We start from the raw sequence: 22,116 nt of genomic DNA, 5'->3' as shown, positions 1-22,116 counted from the left end.
CTGGCTAGAACGATACTCCGTCTGCCAAAAAAAAAAATTAATTCTTCGGTTTCCGTATCCAACGTTTGACCATCTGTTTTATTTTAAAAAGTTTCTGGAAATTAGAAAAAAATTAGTCACACATAAAGTATTAGTGATGATTTATCATCTAATAAAAACAAAAATATCAATCGTAAAAAAAATTTGAATAAGACGAAGAGTAAAAAATTATAGATAAAAAGTGAAAAATTGATTTATTTTGGGACGGAAGGAGTATGAAAGAGCATGTGGTTTGAACTGCTTTCCTTGTATTCTTTGCTTTCCAGCTACAGATTTTAAGATCCATTTCTACTGACATATTGCATCCAAAAGGCAGCAGAGCCTACAAAATAAGTGCATTGCAGCTAATTTAATTAACCCAATGCTCAGAAGGTATATCATAGACAACATCAAAGATCGAAGTTTTCACAGCGTTTGAGCCAGGTTTTGGGATTGGTACGTACCATCGAAACGAGGAAACTCAATTTGAGGCACGGGAAGTTTCCAGTTCTTCGCCGAAGCTTTGTTCTTCTGTGAGCGATTCGAACGGAGACTTGAACTTGTTCCAGCTCTTCTGCCTCGTCTCATCCGCTAGAGTGTTGGAGCTGTCCATCTTCTTCTTCCCCAATTCTTCAAGCTTGGCTGGCCAGCACCGAACCCATGGGATCCGCGACTGCCGCCATGGTTTCCCGTGCGCACGAGGAAGCGAGCGAGTGTGGTGTGTTTGTGGAGGATCCGGATCTCGTGAGGAAATCTGGATTGAAGCGAATCGAGCCACCCGTTGGGCCGTTCATGCATGGGCCGGATCCTATGCAGCCCATGCTGGCCCGACGACCCACCTGTTGGGCTTCTTGGCCCGTTTGGGCCGTTTCTTCGCATCCAGCTTCGTCGCGAATTTATTGAATTTTAAATTTTATTTATTAAATAATTTATAAATTTAGTTTTGTATTTTAAAAAATAAAAAAACTAACCTCCTCTCGTCCTCTCGAGGGCGAAAAGGTGACACAGCAACGACCACTTGATCCTGACGAACGGCCGGAAATGGCGGCATGACAAATTTTACATTTAGACCTTTGCCGTCCTCTGTAAGGATGGAAAGAGGGCGAAAAAGACCTAAATATAAAATTTGTCGTGCCAATTAGAAATTTTATGATTTAACCGTGATCTGATACATATATAATATATGAGATTGTTTAATCAATGGTATTATTTGGCTTAGTGGTCAATATGCCCCTAAGGTTGAGTCCCGGTGGTAGAATATTTTTTTGGGTGGGACGACGAGGGAGCCATTGCCACGTCACCTTTTCGCCTCTCCTAGAGGTTAGTTTTGCGTTTTTTGAAATACAAAACTAAATTTGTAAATTATTTAATAAATAAAATTAGAAATTCAAAATATCCGCTTCGGCGCACCAACTTCCCGAGTCTTGGGACTTGGCATGGTGGAGGAAGCGTGGGGAATTTGGCTGGTGACGAGCTTCTACTCATGGGAAGCAATGGAGAAAGGAGGAGGATTGGAGGTTCGATTTATAGGCAGGGAGATGTGAAGTATTAATTTGCTCATCCAATGTAATGCTAGCCAGTGGTAACGCAGTATTGCTCTTGTTTTTTTGCTAGGGATTTAAGGTGTCGAGATGATACAGGTAAGCCAAAAGGCTAACTCATGTGAGATGAACTTTGCTGATGCAAAATCGATCTTTTGTTAAGCTCCAAGGACTGGGGGAATCAGCAATGCCATGCGGTCTTCTTCTTCTCATGTATTTCTGTTTGTGTTTGTTCGGTTAATTTCCATGTGGGTGAATAAGCAACGGTGGCAATGCATGCGGAGATCGCAGTGGGAATCGTGACCACTGGCATGAAAAAATCACGTTTAACCAAGCTTACATTTGTTGCTTGTTCTTCACCGTGAGTCTAATTTTTCATAAATTTCCAAGATTAACTGGTAGTAGAATTTAAAGCATACCGATGATCTATTTTTATTGGACGGCTGTGATTAAATTATACTACCAACAATATTAACAATATTAGGTATGGTAGAAATTTGAAGGGGTATATCGTCCTTTTTGTTGCGATCTTTATTGCAAAAAAATTAGAAAATACTACTAATAAAGTAATTAACAAAATACAAAAATACCCTTTTTTCTATTGGTAGTATAATATTACCAGTAAAATGTACCGGAGAGTTGCCCTTGCAAGAAAGGATAAAATGACATTTATATGAATAACTTAACACCGTTAGTACTCCTATCCAAAAGAGGAACAGATTGTACATTGAGTTTAAAAAAATAGGGTTCAAAATGAATACCCTAAAAACGAGAGATAAAATCAGTATTGCAGATCGAAACAGGGACAAACGAAATTGCCCCTTCCCAGAACTACTTCGCCATCATGTATTGTCTAGTTGCTTCACCACCTTTGCTTCTGCTGTGTGCCTAGTCCTTTTTTAACGTTTCCACTCACTCTGGCCATAAAGAAAACATTTTCACTCACTCTGGTGATACTGAAACTGATATGGAGCTTTGAGCTTTTGCAAGTGTTGTCATCTTGGAATTTCAGATGACTGTATGAACTCTTTCTCTAAACTGTACTGTCTAGTTCCTTCACCGCTTTTGTTCCTGCTAGCCGACTCATCTTTTTGAGCATTTTGACTTATTCTTGTTGTCTGAGAATTGGGATGGACCTTTGAGCCTTGCACATCTTCAAGTTTTGTCTCCACTTGCCTCATTGTAGGCCTTTCTTCGCCTTTTAAGCCTAAGCATGCTTCTGCGAGCTTTGCAATCACTTCGGCGTCTTCAGCACCTCCTTCTTCAACAATTTGTGGATCTAGAACGTCCAACAAGCGATTATTTCTTCTCATTGACACAAAGTGTGATGCTAAGCTTGTTACTTCTGATGAATGATAAGAGAAGACCGGTTTAATCCTTGTAATAAGCTCTGCTAAAATAACACCAAAGCTGTAAACATCGCTCTTCTCTGTGAGCCGACTGGTGTAGTAGTATTCAGGATCAAGGTAACCGTGAGTTCCTTGGATGCCTGTAAGTATTCCTGTATCATCTACTGAGATTGATCTTGAAGCTCCAAAATCTGATACTTTGGCAGTTAAGTTATCAGTGAGTAGTATATTTTCAGATTTGATATCTCTATGAAACACAGATATAGAAGCAGCAGAGTGTAGATATGCAATGGCCCTTGCAGTTTCAAGTGCAATCCTCGATCTGTCTTTCCATGACAGAGGGTTTTCGATCTGTCTATGAAGATGATATGATAGGGTGCCATTCGATATGAACTCATAGACTAGTAATGGAACTTCGGTCTCGAGACAACAACCAAAAAGTTTCACCACATTTCTATGTCTAGTCTGTGAAAGTATGACAACCTCATTTATGAACTGATCGATTTCCCTTTGAACCACAATTTTAGACTTTTTGATGGCAACAACACGTTGGTCATATAATATGCCTTTGTAGACTGTGCCATGGCCTCCACCTCCTAGAATACGGTTCCGATCAAATTTGTTGGTTGCTTGCTCTAGTTCTTCTAAACTGAAAATCTTCATCCTTTCAGCTATATCTTTGTTTGATGAGATTAATTGTTGCAGAAGCAACCCATGATTTCTCTTGAAAAACTTTTGTCTCAGCTTCTTGGCTCTTCGTTGCTTGATTTTATTGGTGATTTTAGCAACACCAAGGAGTGAAAACAGTAGGCCAAAACCAGCACTGAGTGCTATTATTGTAATTAAGGCTGTCGAAAGTAAATACAAGAATTTAGAATACAAATACAATACATGTGGCACTCATTTCAACTTTTCGAACCACTTAAATGTGACTCATTAATTCTTCAACATGCTTTTCGCCTTTTCTTTTTGCACTTCACATAATAATATAGATGCTATATGCCCATATCCAATAATAATTTGCTATAGCATCAGGGACAACTGAACTTAATGTTGGAATTTAAAAACATTGGCAATAGTAGTGGTGCGGGTGATGAGCTTCTAACTTCTAAGTACATATCATATTATTCATTCTCGGGTGAGGTAACACCGACCAGAAAATTCATTTGCATAGGGAGTCAAACCCAAGACCTCAATTACTGCTAAGGTATTGTAACCACTAGAACAAGCCCATTCGCACATCATGGTCGTAAGTCATGAGTCATGACATTAAGGGAAACTTCCATTTCAAGCAAATATGTTAGTCAAAGACTGTGGTGTATTCTCAATTTCTATAAATTTTTCATTTAAAACTTAGCGCATACGTTATTTATGGTATCTTCTCTATGAAAAAAGCATGCAAATAATCTATTGTGTGTTTGGGAAAAAACATCAAGCAAGTGATTTTTTGACCTGTTAGGTTCCTGCTGCTTTTCTTTGGTGAACATCGGTGTGTCCCCGGCAAATTGGTACAGGTTCCATTGCATGGGTACCGATCTGGCTGTTGGCACTCGTCGATATCTGAAAATTTTATAAAAAAAAGACATATAGGATTATAAGAAGAGCAATTTTACCATCCCTGAGGAGTTATTAGTATGTACCACTGTTTTCTTTGTAACTTTTAGTATCTTAGATATTAGAAAATACCAAATTTTATATAGATATTAGAAAATACCAAATTTTATATAGAAAACAGTGATGCCTCATAGTACCTACTAAAGGATAGGAAAAATGCTCAGCTAAGAAAAGGACTTTGAGAGCCAATACACAGTACAAGTACAAAACTACTGAATGAAAAATAGAAGTGAAAACATTGAACATCGTAACTCAATTAATTATTTCTTGCTAAGAACCACCTATGGTCACTTATACGAACTTCCGACGATCTTCAATATTAGAAAAGAAAGAAACCCCCGGGCGTTTGTCCGAACTTCCAATGAAGAATGAAGAAAAGAAACACAAATTGAAGTGGTGGGTGGATACCTTGACATCCATCGCTGAGGTAGGGATTGCCCTCGTACCCTTGGGAGCAGTTGCATCGCCTCCGGTCGTCACTCCCGTCGACAGAATACGAGAAGCTGTTTGCGCTCAGGCATCCCTTCGTCCCGTCGCCGGCGGTCACATTCAGCGACCACTCGAAGACCACCGGAACGCTGCGGACCTGGGGGTCGGGCTGGCTGAACTCTCTCACCACCTCGCGCTCGTTTCTGCTGAACCACTCCTGATCAACGATGAACATGGTTTTGTTCGTTCCAATGTAAGGGCCGGAGTTCTGTTCGCCGAGCAGGTGGTTAACGTGGAGACGGCCGTACGTGGCGGCGCCCCACGCGAGCGGAACGACGGACGTGCGGCAGCACCCGACCCCCGAGCAAGACGACGAGCCGTTGCGCGTCTGCTGCGCGCACACGGCGGCGCAGATGCTGGCGGCGCCGCCGTCGTCCGTGAGAGTGTCGGCGGCGCCGGCGGCGGCGGGGATGAGCTGCGCCACCACGTTGCAGCCGAAGGCCACGAAGGAGTTGCGCGCGCTCGACACTCGGAAGGAGCCCGCGGCGTACGGCGCGTACCACGTGTTGTCGTACACGAAGCCCGGCCACCGTCGGACGTCGCCGCCGACGCGCACCGTGCCGTCCGGCAAGGAGATGCCCAGCACCTCCGCGCCGGCGGCGGCTAAGAACAGCTTTGGCGGATGCAGCGTCTCGTTGCAGATGAGGTTGAAGCCAGCTGCTTTGTGTTCGTGGAAGAAGCAGCCTTGGCCGATCCCGAACGGGTACGGCACCTGCACGTCGCCGCAGCTCTCCGGGCAACCAGGCAGGGATATCCGGCCTGCAGCTAGCGCCGCCGCCGTCGCCAGGATCGTCTGAAACAATGTCAGTGCTCCGATCATGTCGATCGCCGGTCGCCGAGATGAGACGGGAATCGTCATCGTCTGCTCTACTAGCTGCGAAGAAATACGCAGTCTTTGGTGGCGACAAGAATGGTCACTCACTGCAAGTCTTAAAGATGTGTTTAATTAGCTGAAAGGCCGGCCAGCGCACACCGCACTATCAAGAAAAATTGGAAGGTGATGTGTGATGATTAGGCGACTAGCTATCCATCTAAACGCGCTCATCACATAAACAATCCTGATTCTACGTGCGAGGTACCAAAAGTCATCCTGATTCCTTTCAAAAAAAAGTCATCCTGACGAAAGGACGTCTATTGGATAAAGCGAGCCTCGATTCTAAACTACCGAGGAGTCGGTTTTCGTCTATTATATATTATCTAAATAGTCACAAAAATATGAAAAAATATGTTAAGATAAATTAATATGTGATGTATCACTATACAAACGTACAAGTTAAAATATGACTTTTATGATTCATAACAAAAATAAAAAATTAAACTGTAAATAGTATACACATACTCACAATCATATATTTGTTATTTTTGCTATGGAACTTGCATATTTGTGTAGTGAGATATCACATAATCTATATACACAAATTTTTTTAATATTTTTAATAAATATTTAGATAGCATGTCTATATACGAGAGTATCTTCTTTCGAGAGTTTTGAATAGTTTTCCTGAATAAAGCACATAAGTAGCACTCAGTCACTCATCAATAGGCCAAGTTCGACTCCCAAAAATTTGAGGCTAAAATAAAAAATTAAAGAGAAATAGATTGGAGGTTGGGGTTTTCCTACTGACTTCGGTCAAACGACAAAAAAAAAACAAGAAATCGCACTGCTTCTTCTGTACTGGATGACGGACGCGGTCAAGTGATCACTGCAAGTCCGGCTCGCATCACCTGTCCTCTTTTTTTTTTTAATGGAGAGTGAGAGGAGAGAGGGCTCCGTTTAGTTCTAAAAGTTTTTAAAGATTATTACGTAGGACGTTTCATCGGACGTCGAAAAGGATTTTCGGACATAAAAAAAAACGAATTTGTATGGCGGATCTTTTGAGCCTAATTAATCCGTCATTAGCACATGTTAGTTACTATAGCACATATGGCTAATTATGGACTAATTAGGCTCAAAATATTCGTCTCGCGATTCCCCTATGACTGTGTAATTATTAGTTTTAGTTCTCATCTATATTTAATGCTGTATTTATATGTTCAAATATTCGATACGGTGTTTGTTGAAAATTTTTTTGAGAACTAAACGTTAGTTAGTACGTTACATCGATCCATGAGCTTGACGATACAAAACCTAGCCTGTTAATTAATGAAGAAGATGACATTCTGAGTAATTATTGAACTATAAACGCGTGCGCCATATAAAATTCTCAGGCTGCGGTGACTACAATGGTCGGCGCATACGACCGTCGCACGCCATATGAAACTGGACCCTGTTTGGCTCTGATGATTTTTTTTAAGTTTCTGTCCTATCGAATGTTTGGATATTAATTAAAAATATTAAATATAGACTATTAATAAAACTCACCTCGTTCATTTGGACTATTTCGTAGACGAATCTATTGAGCCTAATTAGTTTATGATTAACGAATATAATGCTGTAGTAAATATTTACTAATCATAGATTAATTAGGCTTAAAAATTTTGTCTAATAAAATAGCCTTTATTTACGTAAAAAAGTCTCCGATCCAAACACCGAGAAGGTGACGTGATTAGGAGCTATCCAACAAAACGCGTGCAGCATGTAAAATTCAAAATGGTAGCTGTGGGCTTCAAAAAAGAAAAGAAATCCAGACTTTCTGTAGACCACGAATATTCCTTTAATCAATCATTCCTAATCAGCTATGACCATCGCTTTGAACCCCGAAAGGACAAACTGCCCCAACTCTGGGCGGCCAAATCCAGCTGGGGCTTGGCAATGGCAGGTTGCGATGAGGCTCTTTTGCGACTTCAGCTGGAGCTTCGAGGGCAATCTTTACTGAAGATTCTATTTCTGATAACTTTCCCCTGGATTTTCAGATGAATTTCAGCATATGGCCATCTTTCGATCGTTGAATTGATTAGTGCATTTTTGTTTTTCAAATCAATAAAATATAATAGTGTGAGCTGCTGTGATCTGTTTCTGAATGCACATCTTCTGGGCAGATTTATTTCAGTGATACCGCAGCATTGCATCAATATATCCAGGAATTATTTACATTCGGGCAGGGCACACTGCAGAAAATTTCAGATGGCCCAACACTGCTAAATAGCTTACGTTAGAATGAAGATTCTTCTCGGTATTTCAGATGAATGTAACAACTCTGTTTCCATGCTGTACTGTCTAGCTATTTCACCTCTTTTGATTCCACTGTATGTCTGGTCTTTTTCAACATTTTGACTCGCCCTTGTGATACGGCAACTGACGTGGAGCTTTGAGCTTTGCATACCTTCAAGTGCTATCTCTACTTGCCTCACTCTAGGCCTTTGTCACCTTGTAAGCTTTTGCGAGACTTGCAACCCCTTAGACATGTATAGGTGGTATTTGGATTGATAAAATTTTTAGGAGAAGTGTCACGTCAAATGTTTAACCGGATGTCGGAAGGGGTTTTCGGACACGAATGAAAAAAAAAATTTCACGGCTAGCCTAGAATCCGCGAGACGAATCTTTTAAGCCTAATTAATCCGTCATTAGCACATGTCGGTTACTGTAGCACTTATGACTAATCATGGCTAATTAGGCTCAAAAGGTTCGTCTCAAGATTTTTTTCTATAACCGTACAATTAGTTTTTTGGTTCATCTATGTTTAATATTTTATTTAGGTGTCTAAAAATTTGATGTGATGTTTTTGGAAAAAAATTTTAGGAACTAAACAAGGCCATATTCAGTCCCTCCCTCTTAAATAAGGCCTTGTTTAGTTCCCAAATTTTTTTTCCAAAAACATTACATCAAATTTTTGGACACCTAAATAAAGTATTAAACATAGATGAGCTTAAAAAACTAATTTCACAGTTACGAAAGAAATCTTGAGACGAATCTTTTGAGCCTGATTAGCCAAGCCATAAGTGCTACAGTAACCAACATATGCTAATGATGGATTAATTAGGCTCAAAAGATTCGTCTCGCGGTTTCTAGGCTAGCCGTGAAATTCGTTTTTTCGTTCGTGTCCGAAAACTCCTTCCGACATCCGGTCAAACATTTGACGTGACATTTCTCCTAAAAATTTTCTCAATCTAAACACCACCTAACTTGTGGATCCAGAATGTCTGACAAGCGATTGTTTCTTATCAGTGACACAAAGGTGGTGTTTAGTTTGCAAAAACATCACATCAAGTTTCCGGATATATATTTGAAGTATTAAACGTAGTTTAATTACAAAACAAATTTTAGATTCCGGCTGAAAACCGCGAGACGAATTTTTTGAGCCTAATTAATCCGTCATTAGCACATGTTGGTTACTGTAACACTTATGGCTAATCACTTTCTAATTAGGCTCAAAAGATTCGTCTCAAGATTTCTTCCGTAACTGTGCAATTAGTTTTTTGGTTTATCTATGTTTAATGCTTTATTTAGATGTCCAAAAATTTGATGTGATGTTTTTGGAAAAAAATTTTGGAAACTAAACAAGGCATAAAGTGTGATGCGGGGCTTGTGTTTTCTCATGAATGGGAAGAGCAAACTGGCTTACCCCTGTTAGTAGTTCTGCTAAAATTGTAAACATCACTCTTCTCTATTAATCGATTAGGTAGTAGTACTCAGGATCAAGGTAACCATGAGTTCCATGGACGGCTGTAACTATTCCTGTGTTATTTGTCAAAACTGATCTTGAAGCTCCGAAATCTGACACTTTTACTGTTAAATTATCAATAAGTAGTACATTTGCAGATTTGATATCCCTACGGAAGACTGATATTGAAGCAGCACTGTAAATATTCAATTGCCCTTGCAGTTTCCAGTGTAATCATCTCATCATTCTATCTTTCCATGACAAAGGGTTTTCACATTTTTCATGAAGATGCTATGAGAGAGTTCTATTTGATATGAACCCATACACTAGTAGAGAAACTTCTGTCTCAAGGCACCAGCCAAATAGTTTCACCATATTTCTATGGTTTGTCTGTGAAAGTATGACAACCTCATTTATGAACTGATCAATTTCCCTTTGAACTACAATGTTGGACTTCTTGATGGCCACAACACGTTGATCAGATAAGATGCCTTTGTAAACTGTGCCCCTGTCGCCGAGGATGCGATTCTGGTCAAATTTGTTGGTTGCTTGGTCTAGTTCTTCTAAGCTGAAAATCTCCATCCTTTCAGCCATATGTTTGTTTGATGAGAATGAATCCATGATTTCTTACAAAATCTTATCTTCTTCTCTCTTTGCTGCTTGAGTTCATTGGTGACTTTGGCAATAGAGCATTTTTTCCATCCTTGAGAAAAATGCTCTTGAAAAAAGCTCTTGGCAATATATAGATATCAAATTTTATATTGAAAACAGTAGTATCTCATGTACCTACTTAAGTATGAGAAAAATGCTCTTGGCAATACCAAGTAGTAAAAGTAGTAGGCAAAAGCTAGAACTGATTGCTATTATTGTAATTAGAGCAATTTTATAGTTCTTGAGTAGATACTGAGAGATATCAAAATTTTAGTATAAAATTTGGTACCTCCTTGTACCTAGGTACCAAGAGGTACCAGAATTTTACCCTGAAATTTTAGTATATCTTATCAAGGACATTAAAATTACTCTTGTAATTCTTGTAAACCTTTTCCCCCTTGTCATTTTGAACTCAAATTGTTGTGGAATCTAAATACATACTCTATCAAATGTTAGTTTTCAATTGCATCAAGGACAACTGATATTATTGGTACTGAAAATTGTAGCAGTAGTGGTACATGTTTGTACCTGGAAGGCTCCTGATGCCTTTGTTTGGTGAGCATCGGTATGTCCCAGGCAAATTGATGCAGTTTCCCTGACATGGGTGAATATCTGGCAATTGGCACTCATCAATATCTGAAAAAGTATTTTTTTAGACGGGTTATAAAGCATGTCACACTATTTTACTTCTTGAAAGGTAGAGCTGAAGCCACAAAAGATTGAAAGAAATAGCTAAATTGATTGAGTTTCTTTTAACATTCTTAAAAAAAGTACTTTGAGTTACCATATCTTCTAGTGTAAATTTTCGGTACCTAGAGGTACCATAATTTAACTTTTGGTACCTCAAAATACTTTTGAAGGGTTATTAAAAAGCCCAAATTGATTCTCACCGACACTACAACAAAAACCTTACATAATGGCACTTTTGTAGAGACAAATTAAAAAATGTCTCTAAAATTAAGACTCCTATAGCATAGAGACATTGTTTAGAGGCATTTTGTAAATTGCCTATAATGTTTTTACTCTAGAGACACTTTAGAGGCATTTTTTAACCTAATTTTCTAAATTAATCTTATAGAGGCATCTTTGTGGCACTTTATAATTTGCCTCACATGTATCGGCATTTTGTTGAGGCATTTTAACCTTCTTAAAGACACTTTATTTGAGGTTAATACATTCTAAATAACTAAATATATTTAAGACGTGATATTAATTAACAAGTAATCACCTGAGGTCAAAATGGTTAGGTGAATGATATATAAATAACTCTATGTTAATAGGTCCTAAGTTCAAGGACTACTAGGTGCAAAAGGTATGTTTTTTCTATTTTTCTATAATGGTTTGCTATGGTAGCCATATAATTTAACGTCTCTATAAAAATGCTGCAAGGCATAGACACACTTTATAAATTGTCTCTTTGTTTGTAAAGACAAATCACCACAAGACACTTATAAGGCATTTTTAAAAATGTCTCTATCTTGTTGTAAAGACATTTGAAAAGTGCCTCTAAAGTATTTGAAAAGTGTCTCTACGGCTTATTTATGTTGTAGTGCGAGCATCTCGTGTAAAACTTTACAAAGAACGAGAGAGATGAATAGTAGGTACAAGACAGAATTGATAGATACCTCGATATCCACGACTATACCGTCTTCTGTCATAATTGCCATCGACCAGTGTAGGAAAAAGTGTTGGAGCTTAGGCATCTAAAGACAGAAGAAGATCGTGTGCGTGCAATATCCAACGAGACCACTCTAGCACCGCGGGAACGCTGCTCGCCATGACTATACTGGTAGTGGTAGTCTAGCTGAGCTGCCTGAATTTGCTCGCCATCTCGACCTCGTTTCCGCTGAACCAGTCCTGGTCAGCTATGAACGCTGCTTTTCTCTTCTACGAGACACGCCACCGGTCTCCCCCCACCATATGTTTAACCTGGACACCCTGCGAGGGGAGGGGAGGTCTCCCCTCAACGCCGCGATGGACGTATGTTCGGCAGCAGCCGACACCGGAGTACGAGGAGGCGCAGACACTGGCGTAGGGTGTTGGTTAGGTCCCATTGAGTTTCCAAAAACTTTTTCCCAAAAACATTAATCGAATCTTTGAACATCTAAATGAAGTATTAAATATAGATGAACATTAAAACTAATTACACAGTTATAGGGGAAACCGTGAGACGAATCTTTTGAGCCTAATTAGTACATGATTAATTATAAGTAGAAGGACGGGTATGCTTATGCTGAAAGGAGAATTCTCGTTAGGATCAAGTTTACGTGTGTTCATAAGGATCAGTATATGTGCGTGGCCTATATAATATAACCATTTTACGTTTGTACCGTGTTTAAAAAAACAATAATATAAAGTTATTTCTTATGCCGGTTCGTCTAAAAAACAGAACTAAATACTTTATGATAGTGTTCTTTACTGGCAACCAAGAAGAGAATGTACGGTGGAGTGTGATAGCATACTATTTTGGCAAGTTTTGATACTCGCTCCAATTTTTTTTATTTGACGTAATCCATTATATATATATATATATATATATATATATATATATATATATATATATATATATATATATATATATATATATATATATATATATGCGCGCACTTAATCATTTGTCTTATTTAAATATTTTTGAAAATATACAAAATTACGAATCATGCTTATAATGTTTTTAGTAATAAATAAGATCATAATAAACTAATGAGTAATTATGTAATTTTTTATATAAACCAAACAATGGCACCCAATAAAAAAGAAAAATTGCAAGATGCCATCGTAATTTTACTAAATTGAAGATATGCTATCTTGATCCACATGTCATTGACTTATGCAGGTCCTACGTATCATTGAGATACTAATAACAAATCTCTAACTTTGTAAAATTATAATGACACGTTTGCAAAATTCCGATAAAAAGCGGAAGGAGTAGGTTAGAAATCAAGCAAATGAAATCCAAAGTCAATCGAAAAAAAATAGGTTCTTTCAGCAGTCAATTCACTAATCCGTCACGCTTGATCGAGCAATGAAGCCAATGGCTCACTCAATCCTTTTTACAAATTGCTCCCTAATCAGTTCTTGACAGCCAATTAGTTGGTGTTGCAAACACGCCAAAGAGATCAAATTTAATTAACACTCCGATTAACATTTAAACCCAGCAACACATGCAAACCCAGCAGCCAAAAATGGCCAAGCTTTTTCTTGTCGCCGCACTCCTCCTCGCCGCCGCCGCCGCCGCGCCGGCGCTCGCGTCGTCGTCGTCGTCGTCGTCGGGGGACACAAACAACACGGCGGCGCCGACGGCGTACGAGATGGTGGAGCGGTACGGCTTCCCGCGGGGCATTCTCCCGGAGGGCGTGCAGTCGTACGTGCTCCGCCCCGACGGTTCGTTCGAGGTGCTCCTCTCCGGCGACGGCGTCGGCGGCGGCGGGGACTGCGAGTTCCGCGTGGGCGACGGCGGCGCGTACCTGCTCCGGTACGGGCGGCGCATCGCCGGGAACGCGAGGGAAGGGTCGATCCGGTCGCTGGAGGGGGTGAGCGTGAAGGTGCTGTTCGCGTGGCTCGGCATCGGCCAGGTCGACCGCGCCGGCGACCAGCTCAGGTTCTTCGTCGGCCCGCTCTCCGCCTCCTTCCCGCTCGCCAACTTCGCCGACTGCCCGCGCTGCCGCTGCGGCTTCGACTGCGCCGGCGGCCACGCCATCGCCGCCGCCTCGTGATCGAATGCGCCGCCGCGTGTTCTTGGCTCTTGCTCGACGCGTACACCCTTCACAAAATCTGTAATTTTTATGTTTAAAAATATGTAATTTTTTTTTCTATTTTTGGCCCAAGGTGTATCATTTTCTGGATGTAAATTATGTGCAAAATCAGCTTATAATTGAGTAAGCAGTGGTTTTTTTAATTTCTTTATAAGAGTATTGAAAATATTTACAAAATCAGCTTCCATTAATTCCATGGTTAGTTTGTGGGTTAGCTTGCTTTGGTAGTTATATATGATTAGTACTGATTTTTATTTAGAAGAAGTCGTTTCATCGTCGCATTGGGCTCAATTCCCCTCCATAAAGTTTTCATTGTGCAATCAAGCATTTCAAATTTAGGTTTTTTTAAGAAAAGAAACAAGTCTTTCAAATTTATCCTTTCTTTCAGAATGCATTTTTAGCACACCTAAGACATTATGCAGGCAAGCCAACACTGAATTTATTTATTTCTTCATTTATTTGTGTGGGAGAATCTTTGCTAAATGATACTGATGGGTGAAGGAATATGCTGGTGTGTGGGTCAGCTAGTTGGATCTTGTAGCTGGACAAAGATTAGTTTAATGGAAGGCAAGGATTCCTCTCGCCTGGGTTGATGTGGTTCAGAGCTTCAGACTTCAGACAGGGTGGCAATGGTACTGTTGTCTAACACTGTCTGTCACATTTAATTGAGCCACAGCTCTGAGCTGAAACCAGCTTCTTCAACCTGCATACTCTGAAAACCGATCATAATGCATAGGTAAACCTTGCATGGAACCTAATTAAGGAGTGGACATTAATTAGACTGAGGCCCCGTTCGGCTCATCCTTACCTTCCGTGTATGTTTCCCAAACTACTAAACACTAATAGGATATTTTTTCAAAAAATTTTTAAAAAAAAATTGTTTTAAAAATCATATTAATCTATTTTATATTTTTTAGTAATTAATTAATCATATACTAACCTATTTATTATAATTTCTATGCCAGATAATTAACACCCATTCTTACCCCTCCCGACCACTGCCGGAATCATCGAGACCTCAATTCCTCGCTGAGCTGTTTCAGTTGTCTTGTGTCTTTCCACGGGCTACGATGGGCCGGGTCGGGCTGGGTCTATACAAGGATTGCGCACAGTGCACACAATGTCTTTTTTAACTTTTTTTTTTGTCATTTGTTTGTTCAGTAGGGATGTTTACTGAAGATGCGAACATGCATAGGTAAATAGGTAATCCTGCAGGTAAATACGATTTTATTCAGACTTTTTTTTTGTTGGGAACAAAGGCAGAAGCTCTGGTTCATTTCATTAATAAAGAAAAATATACACATCGACCCAAGAAAAGACTCTAGCAAGTCAAGATCATTCCCTATAACTATAGTTAAACACATGAAAACGCTAAATACTCATTTTTTTATCATGGGAGCCTTTTGGAAGGAACAAAATCCACAAGTAGTGAAATGTGAGGTAATTTTTCTTCACAAACTGGTTTTGATATGGTATTAAAAACATTGCACAAATGAGTAGATTTGGTAAAACTGCATTGTTGTTAGAACCATCATTCTGCTGCAACTTTTGTTGCGCGTCTCATCATCTCATGACACCACAATGGTAGATAGTGATTGTCGAAGAAAAATTAACAGAGCATCATTTTCAATAGGGACCGACTCCGGTGCATTTTACTGACAATAGAATTTAATCCATATCGTTGATATATTTTTATCAAGCGACTACGATTAAACTATACTACTAACAATATACGTATGTACGTTCTTTGATTCATCGTCTCATTCCAGCTCAGGATGAATTTGAGACCCAATGCTGAGATGCAAAATTTCTCTCGGAATGCGTATTTACATTCGATCCTACGTCCATTTCTGCTGCTAATCATTCAGAATTTTGAGAGCTTGAGCAGCTGATGCCCTCTCGCAGTTTGAGACCACTCCAAGAGAACCATCCTGACGCCGATGAGCTCCCTGTGGAGCTCGCCGACCTTCTCGTCCAGGACGAACATCTTCTCCTCCAGCTCGTCGCACCGCCTCCTCGCGTCGGCGACGGTTGTGTCCGGGCATCGGTGCCCCGTCGCCACGGCGCGCTGCGCCGCCCGGCCGGCGGCCGCGGTGGCGTCGAGCTCGGACATGCATGGGACGCCGTCCTTGCGCCGCCGCTCGTACTCCTCCTTGACCTGCCTCTGCACCTCCTGGAGCGCGCACTCCCACGGCGCGGCGCCGGTCTTGCACGAGGGCGGCGGCGCGACGCCGACGGAAGCCGCGCGGCGCGGGCGGAACGCGAGAGCGGCGCCGAGGGCCCCGATGGCGAGCAGCGCCACGGCGCGCGCGCCGGCCAGCGCCTCGTCGCGCTGCGTGTCGGCGGCGCCGCCGTGCTGCTGCTGCTTGGCGTGCGTCAGCGCCCTCTCGCCGAGCTTGCGGAGGTTGGAGCCGCACTTGGCGAGCTCCGCGCCGCACCGCCGCTCCACGGCCTCGCACTCCGCGAACGCGGCGGCGGCCCGGCGACGCGCGGCCACCGCCGTGCCGTCGCCGCCTTCCTCGAGCCAGTGCAGCGCAACGCGCATCGACGAGACGTACCCCCTGATCATCTCCAGCCTGTCCCTGAGCCCGGCGCACGCGTCGAGCAGCTCCGCCGTGTCCTCGACGCACTCGTCCACGCCCTTCCGGTCAACGCCACCCGCCGGCACCGGCGCCGCCGACGCGGACGCGACGAGCCGCTTCTGCGCGGCGGAGGCGAGGCCGAGGGCGCGGGCGAGCCACGCGGCGGCGCACGGCGCGGCGCGGAGCTCGTCGAGCTCGGCGGCGAGCCAGCGGTCGTAGGCGCTCCGCACGGGCGGCCACGGCGCCACCGCCGGCGACGGCGCGAGGCGAGTGGACAGGCGCGACGAGAGCGACCGGAGAAGAAGCACGGACGGCTTCTTCATGGCGGGTGGTGTTCGATTGATCTTCTCCGGCGATCTTGAGCGGAAACGGGAGAGAAGCGAAGCCTGAGGTGTTCGATGATGAGTGGTGTAGTAGGGGAGGAGGTGGTGGGTGGTTTATATACCGGTGGGTGTGTGGTTTTCACAGGTGTAGTAGTAGTGATGTGTGTGCTACTGCTTGGAATGATTGGGATGCAGGAGAGGTTTTTGTGCTGGTGAACACACAGCTGACATATTGGAACCATGAAGGGGAGTAATGCTGTAGACACCTCGCATTGGATAATGTGTGCAATGAGGGTAATTTCTATTAAGTTTTAGCGAGGAAAGGTGATTCGCTATGACCGCTTATTAAAATGTTGTTGCGTAGTAAGGATGTGATTATGAAAATTCGACCGTGAATATAGGGTTAGTGACCATAGGCAGCTAAAAATAAAAATGGTAATGAGAAGTCAATAGTTTGCACCAATCTATTTGCCTGCATGTTAAAAAAAAAATGGATTTGCCCAGTAGGTCTAAAAATGGTAATGGAGTGGATTTGTAGGGTCTACCAAAACGATCCACCGTGTCAAAATTAAATCAATTTACTTAATAGAACATTCTATACTATTTGGATATATGATCCAGTTGCCATTTCTCTTAATTTCTATATTTTGTTGATAACTTTTTGAAACAGTACATAATTCCCTACACATTGATTCATTGCCCAACCATTCTAATGAGCTTTAGATTATCAACAAGTTATAAACATAATGTATACGTTTGTTTTGTTAATATACAATATCCATGCCAAGATATCCAAGAAATGCATTTTTCTCACTACAGTTTTCAAGACACCATCACAACAAAAACAAATCATGGAGCCATTATTAACAAAAACAATTCTTGGCATGCTCTACACCACATTATTAACAAAACCATTTCCACCATCATATAGATCCTCATTTCTATCCAACTCAAAACCATGCTCATTTCTATCCAACAAAAGCAAACCATGTGATGCTCTACACCACATTATCAACAATACCATTTCCACCATTCAAGGTTACATATGTTGTGCATCTACCAATTCTCATCACTGAAGCTTGGGATCTGAGCTGAAATCCTACTCCTGCTCCCTCTGCTCCTACCCTAAAGGCCCTGGAGCCCTTGGGTACCAAATAATTGGCTTTGAGAGAGATTCCCAGCTGAGCTGATATGTGGAAGTCATGCCTTGCACAACTGAAGAGGTGTTCATCCAGTACAGGCTGTGGCCATATAAAAACTGACTCCTGTTCATCCCTGCTGTTGCGATGAGAGACCACCACGGATGCACGGCTAGGATTAGACCAATCATGCCTGCCCACTGCACACACATGATTAGACCCCTCTCTCTAAAACCAAGATCATCCATCATCCTTTTGATGTGCCATGGCTCGTCAGATCACCAGCTGTGCTGGCATCAGGGTTAAGTATTTTAATCTGAAATCTGGTTTAGTTACTGTAATCCGCAAAGCATGATCTAGGTGTACTCCCTCGGTTAAAAAAAATCAATTCTTCGGTTTCCGTGTCCAACGTTTGACTATACATTTTATTTGAAAAATTTTCAGAAAATTAGAAAATAAATAGTCACACGTAAAGTACTATTCATGATTATTATCTAATACAAACAAAAATATCAATCACAAAAAAAAATTTGAATAAGACGAAGAGTCAAAAATTATAGGTAAAAAGTGAAAATTTGGTTTATTTTAGGACGGAGGGAGTATGTCTTAAATAAATAGGAGAGATCATGGAACTGTTGCTGCATTGCCTGAAGAAAAGAAAGATCTGGGTCTGAATTTTGTGGTTTTGTTTATGGGACTCACTGAACTCTTGTGGATAGGAGCATAGCCAGCCAGCCAATGGGTGGTAGCAGCTAATGTTTGGCAGAAATGCTGTGGTTTTATGTGTAGAGTATGTTGCTCCAAATGATAGGCAGGGCAAGATGGTCCCTGGTTTTGGTCTGTTTTTTCTTTCTCTTCTCTCTGTATGGGTGTCTCTGAATTTGTATATTCGACAGCATAACAAATGTTGTGGAAAGTTCTACATTTTAGCAATATATATATATATGGTGATGTACTGAAGTTGATCATCATACATTGGAGTATTGAGATTTGGGAGATCTGTTGGCATATGGGATACAGTTTTACAGGACACTTGTTTTTGCGTGTGTAGGAAGAAGTGTTGTGACTGCCCTAAAAGCAATCCGAATAGTTTAGTTCTTTGCTTGCTCGAGCAAGCTAGGAATAGCCATGGCACATATTATTGGTGTTTGGATTTCCTCAGAGTTTTAATGATGAACCAATTATGTAAGACAGCAAAAAAATAAATTCTTTGCACATTAGTCCAATTTCATGTCTGTAACAATTGTCTTATCTTTTTCGCAACACAATTTGCATTTGCAACTTAAAAACACTTTTTGCGAAAATCTATAACATGAAAAAACAGTTGCACCAAACAAGATTTATCATAATAAACTGCAACGCAAAATGTAATCATCTAAGCATAATCACTCATGGGTTATAGGCACCATGTAGTATTTCAAGCATCTTACATTATGCTTTTTATCTCTAATATACATCACAATTAAAAATGATGTAAGAGAAAGCATATATTATTTTGGACATCAGTCCATTATCCAAAATTTAATTTCATTTACTTACTTTATTCTAATATACTTATTAAACGAAATAAAACAACAATATTATGGAAATACATAAGTTGCATGTTTTCATGATTGGAGCAGTGAATCTGCATGCTTAGAAAATCTACATCTCATCTATTGATCTTATTTTCATTGTACCACCCTTCATTTTCTTTTATCTATGTTCCCCTTCACTCAAACAAAGCACAATGCATGGGAGACACGCCACCATGGTCAAGCCTAGTCTACCTAGACAAACACAACCCTAATCAACGCAATTAGGTTCTAATACCACCACTGTGGTTAACTTAAACCACTTCTCCCATGTATATATATATGCTTGAATCCCATTCCAATAACACCTAACAAAGAATCTTAACACCACACATATCCTACACTTGCCCCTAGAAATTAAGGTGTTTTCTTCTACAAGGGTGTAAAGTACATTGTACACAAACCTTTTCAACATCCATCCATTAGGCATGTGACTTGCAAAGGCAGGATTGTGCCACAGGAGTCATGGTGGCATGCAAGGTGGCGACCACTAGATTCTTGCCCTGCCTCTTGGTCTCCTGGTGCAACTGCAGCAATGCAATGCAATGCAAAACCCAACCACCTTCTAGTTTCTTCAGATCTCACCCTTCTTGTTGCTACACTTTTGCATCATCCGCAATGGCAGATGAGATGGTTGAACTCCAACATTTTTTTAAGGAAACCAACACCATTTTTTTGGTTGCAAAATACGAAATGGTGCCAACATTTTGTGTGGGAGGTGAGGTGAACACGTATTCCCAATGAGAATACGTGTGTCTGATCAAACTTCAGAATGGGCCAACTTTTAGCAGTAGCAACATTTTGGTCATCTGACCGGAACTGATTTGACTAGTTCAAGTACCGATGTTTGTCAAGGTGCAGTATCCAAGCTAGTAGATCAATAGTATACTACTTCGTCAAAAAAAAAATTTCTAGATTTTTATAGTTTGAGCATTGACCATCTGTTTTATTTTAAAAAAATTATTAAAAATTTAAAAAAATTAGTCGCACGTAAAGTACTATTTATGTTTTATCATGTAGTAATAATAAAAATATTAATCATAAAAAGTTTTCAAATAAGATGAGGAGTTAAAAATTCCATCAAAAACTCAGAAATTCATTTATTTTAGGATGGAGGTGGTAGCCAATTACTATCTCCAATTCATCTATAATCAATGTAATAGTTAATTCATATAATAGTTACCTACAAAACATTAGTACATGGTCCCACATATTATATACACACGGTGTTTTGGAGTCTGTGTACAGCTGGCTACAAATTAGTAGCTCAGCTCTCTCCACTTTTCCCTGTTATCTCTTTAAAATATGTTTATAGTTGGGTTATAGTCTGCCATTTTACCTGCTCGTAGTAGTAGTGGTTGCTGTTTCTCAACCTGTCAATCAAAAATTAGTTATAGTTTTTCGTTTTAAAATTAGTTAATTATAGTTTTGCGTGGCAATTGTGCTTGTTTTTAGTAGATAATAAGTTGCGCATGTGCGAAATGAATTGTGTGAATTATGAGTGTATAAGATCAACATCACAGTTGCATTATTAAAAAATAATTCGTTGTACATTGTCCAAACAAATAATGAGATTTTAAACAAAAGTCTCTAATTTTTGGATGGAAAATATTATAGTGAGGCCATACCCCAAGGTTTTGAGGATATATTTGATTACGTCAATCTCCACACATATGGGCAAACAGTCGAGAAAAGTAATATAAACATCACATCTTAATTATCTTGTAAATTAATTATCTGTGTGCATATAAAAAATTAAATAGCTGTGGCTGGTACCATGTCCAGGTTGGCCCCAAATTAATTAAGAACAATTTGGACGAAAACAGCATAAGTAAAATGAATCAGCATCTTATTAATTAATTATTTTCCACTTAAAAACATGCCATCCATGCGCTCACCACAAGTTTGCGCCCCCACCATAGTTTCGCATGCTAAATTTATAACTCTTCTACCTGCAATTTGAAGTTTTCTGATATAATTGATGGCGTGATTTGTATTTTCCAATAATCCAATTTTTTGCTACTGGTTGCCAAGAAAAGTAGCATATATCACAATTTGGGAACCGTCCAATTAATTGACATATATATATATATATATATATATATATATATATATATATATATATATATATATATATATATAATCTTAATTCAGACAAGAAAACTCACCCTGTACAGTATGTCAAGAGGGCCCATGATCACAAACCACCACTGAAAAATCAATCCCCATAATTTTACCTGTCTGTACAAATGCTTTTGTTAGCACACATGACATACACTAGCACTAGCTGTTATTCCATATTCTCATCACTGAATCTGCCACACACACATACTTAATTAATCTGCTATTAATCACCCAGGACTAGCTAGCTAGATGAACTAACAGCATTAATTCAAAATCTGCAGGGCACATTAGTACTAATCAAATCACACACCCAACATCCGACCACTGGGGAACAAAAGGTAAAATTATAATTGGGGCCATATCCAACAGCACTACCCCTTGTCTCTCTCAGTGTGCCAAATGCTCTGAATTGAAAT

General features: G+C 40.4%; 2 protein-coding genes and 1 pseudogene across 2 annotated transcripts; 1 reads left to right on the top strand and 2 right to left on the bottom strand.

Moving 5' to 3' along the window:
- Positions 1-2,186: 2,186 nt before the first annotated feature.
- Positions 2,187-5,870, bottom strand: LOC102702330 (wall-associated receptor kinase-like 8). The gene is made up of 3 exons (XM_040528924.1): positions 4,931-5,870; positions 4,361-4,468; positions 2,187-3,756 (listed from the first exon to the last, which is right to left on the bottom strand). The coding sequence occupies exons 1-3, from the start codon at positions 5,868-5,870 to the stop codon at positions 2,555-2,557; spliced, it is 2,250 nt and encodes a 749-aa protein (XP_040384858.1). The 3' UTR covers positions 2,187-2,554.
- Positions 5,871-9,053: 3,183 nt separating this feature from the next.
- Positions 9,054-10,431, bottom strand: LOC102702051 (annotated as a pseudogene).
- A 2,957-nt stretch (positions 10,432-13,388) lies between these two features.
- LOC102701768 lies at positions 13,389-14,029 on the top strand. The gene has a single exon (XM_006663259.3). It carries the CDS (start codon positions 13,389-13,391, stop codon positions 13,917-13,919), a length of 531 nt encoding a protein of 176 aa, XP_006663322.2. The 3' UTR covers positions 13,920-14,029.
- Positions 14,030-22,116: the final 8,087 nt, after the last annotated feature.

Source organism: Oryza brachyantha, chromosome 11 (assembly GCF_000231095.2).
Source record: "Oryza brachyantha chromosome 11, ObraRS2, whole genome shotgun sequence".
NCBI lineage: Eukaryota > Viridiplantae > Streptophyta > Magnoliopsida > Poales > Poaceae > Oryza > Oryza brachyantha.
This window is presented reverse-complemented; position numbering and strand designations above follow the sequence as displayed.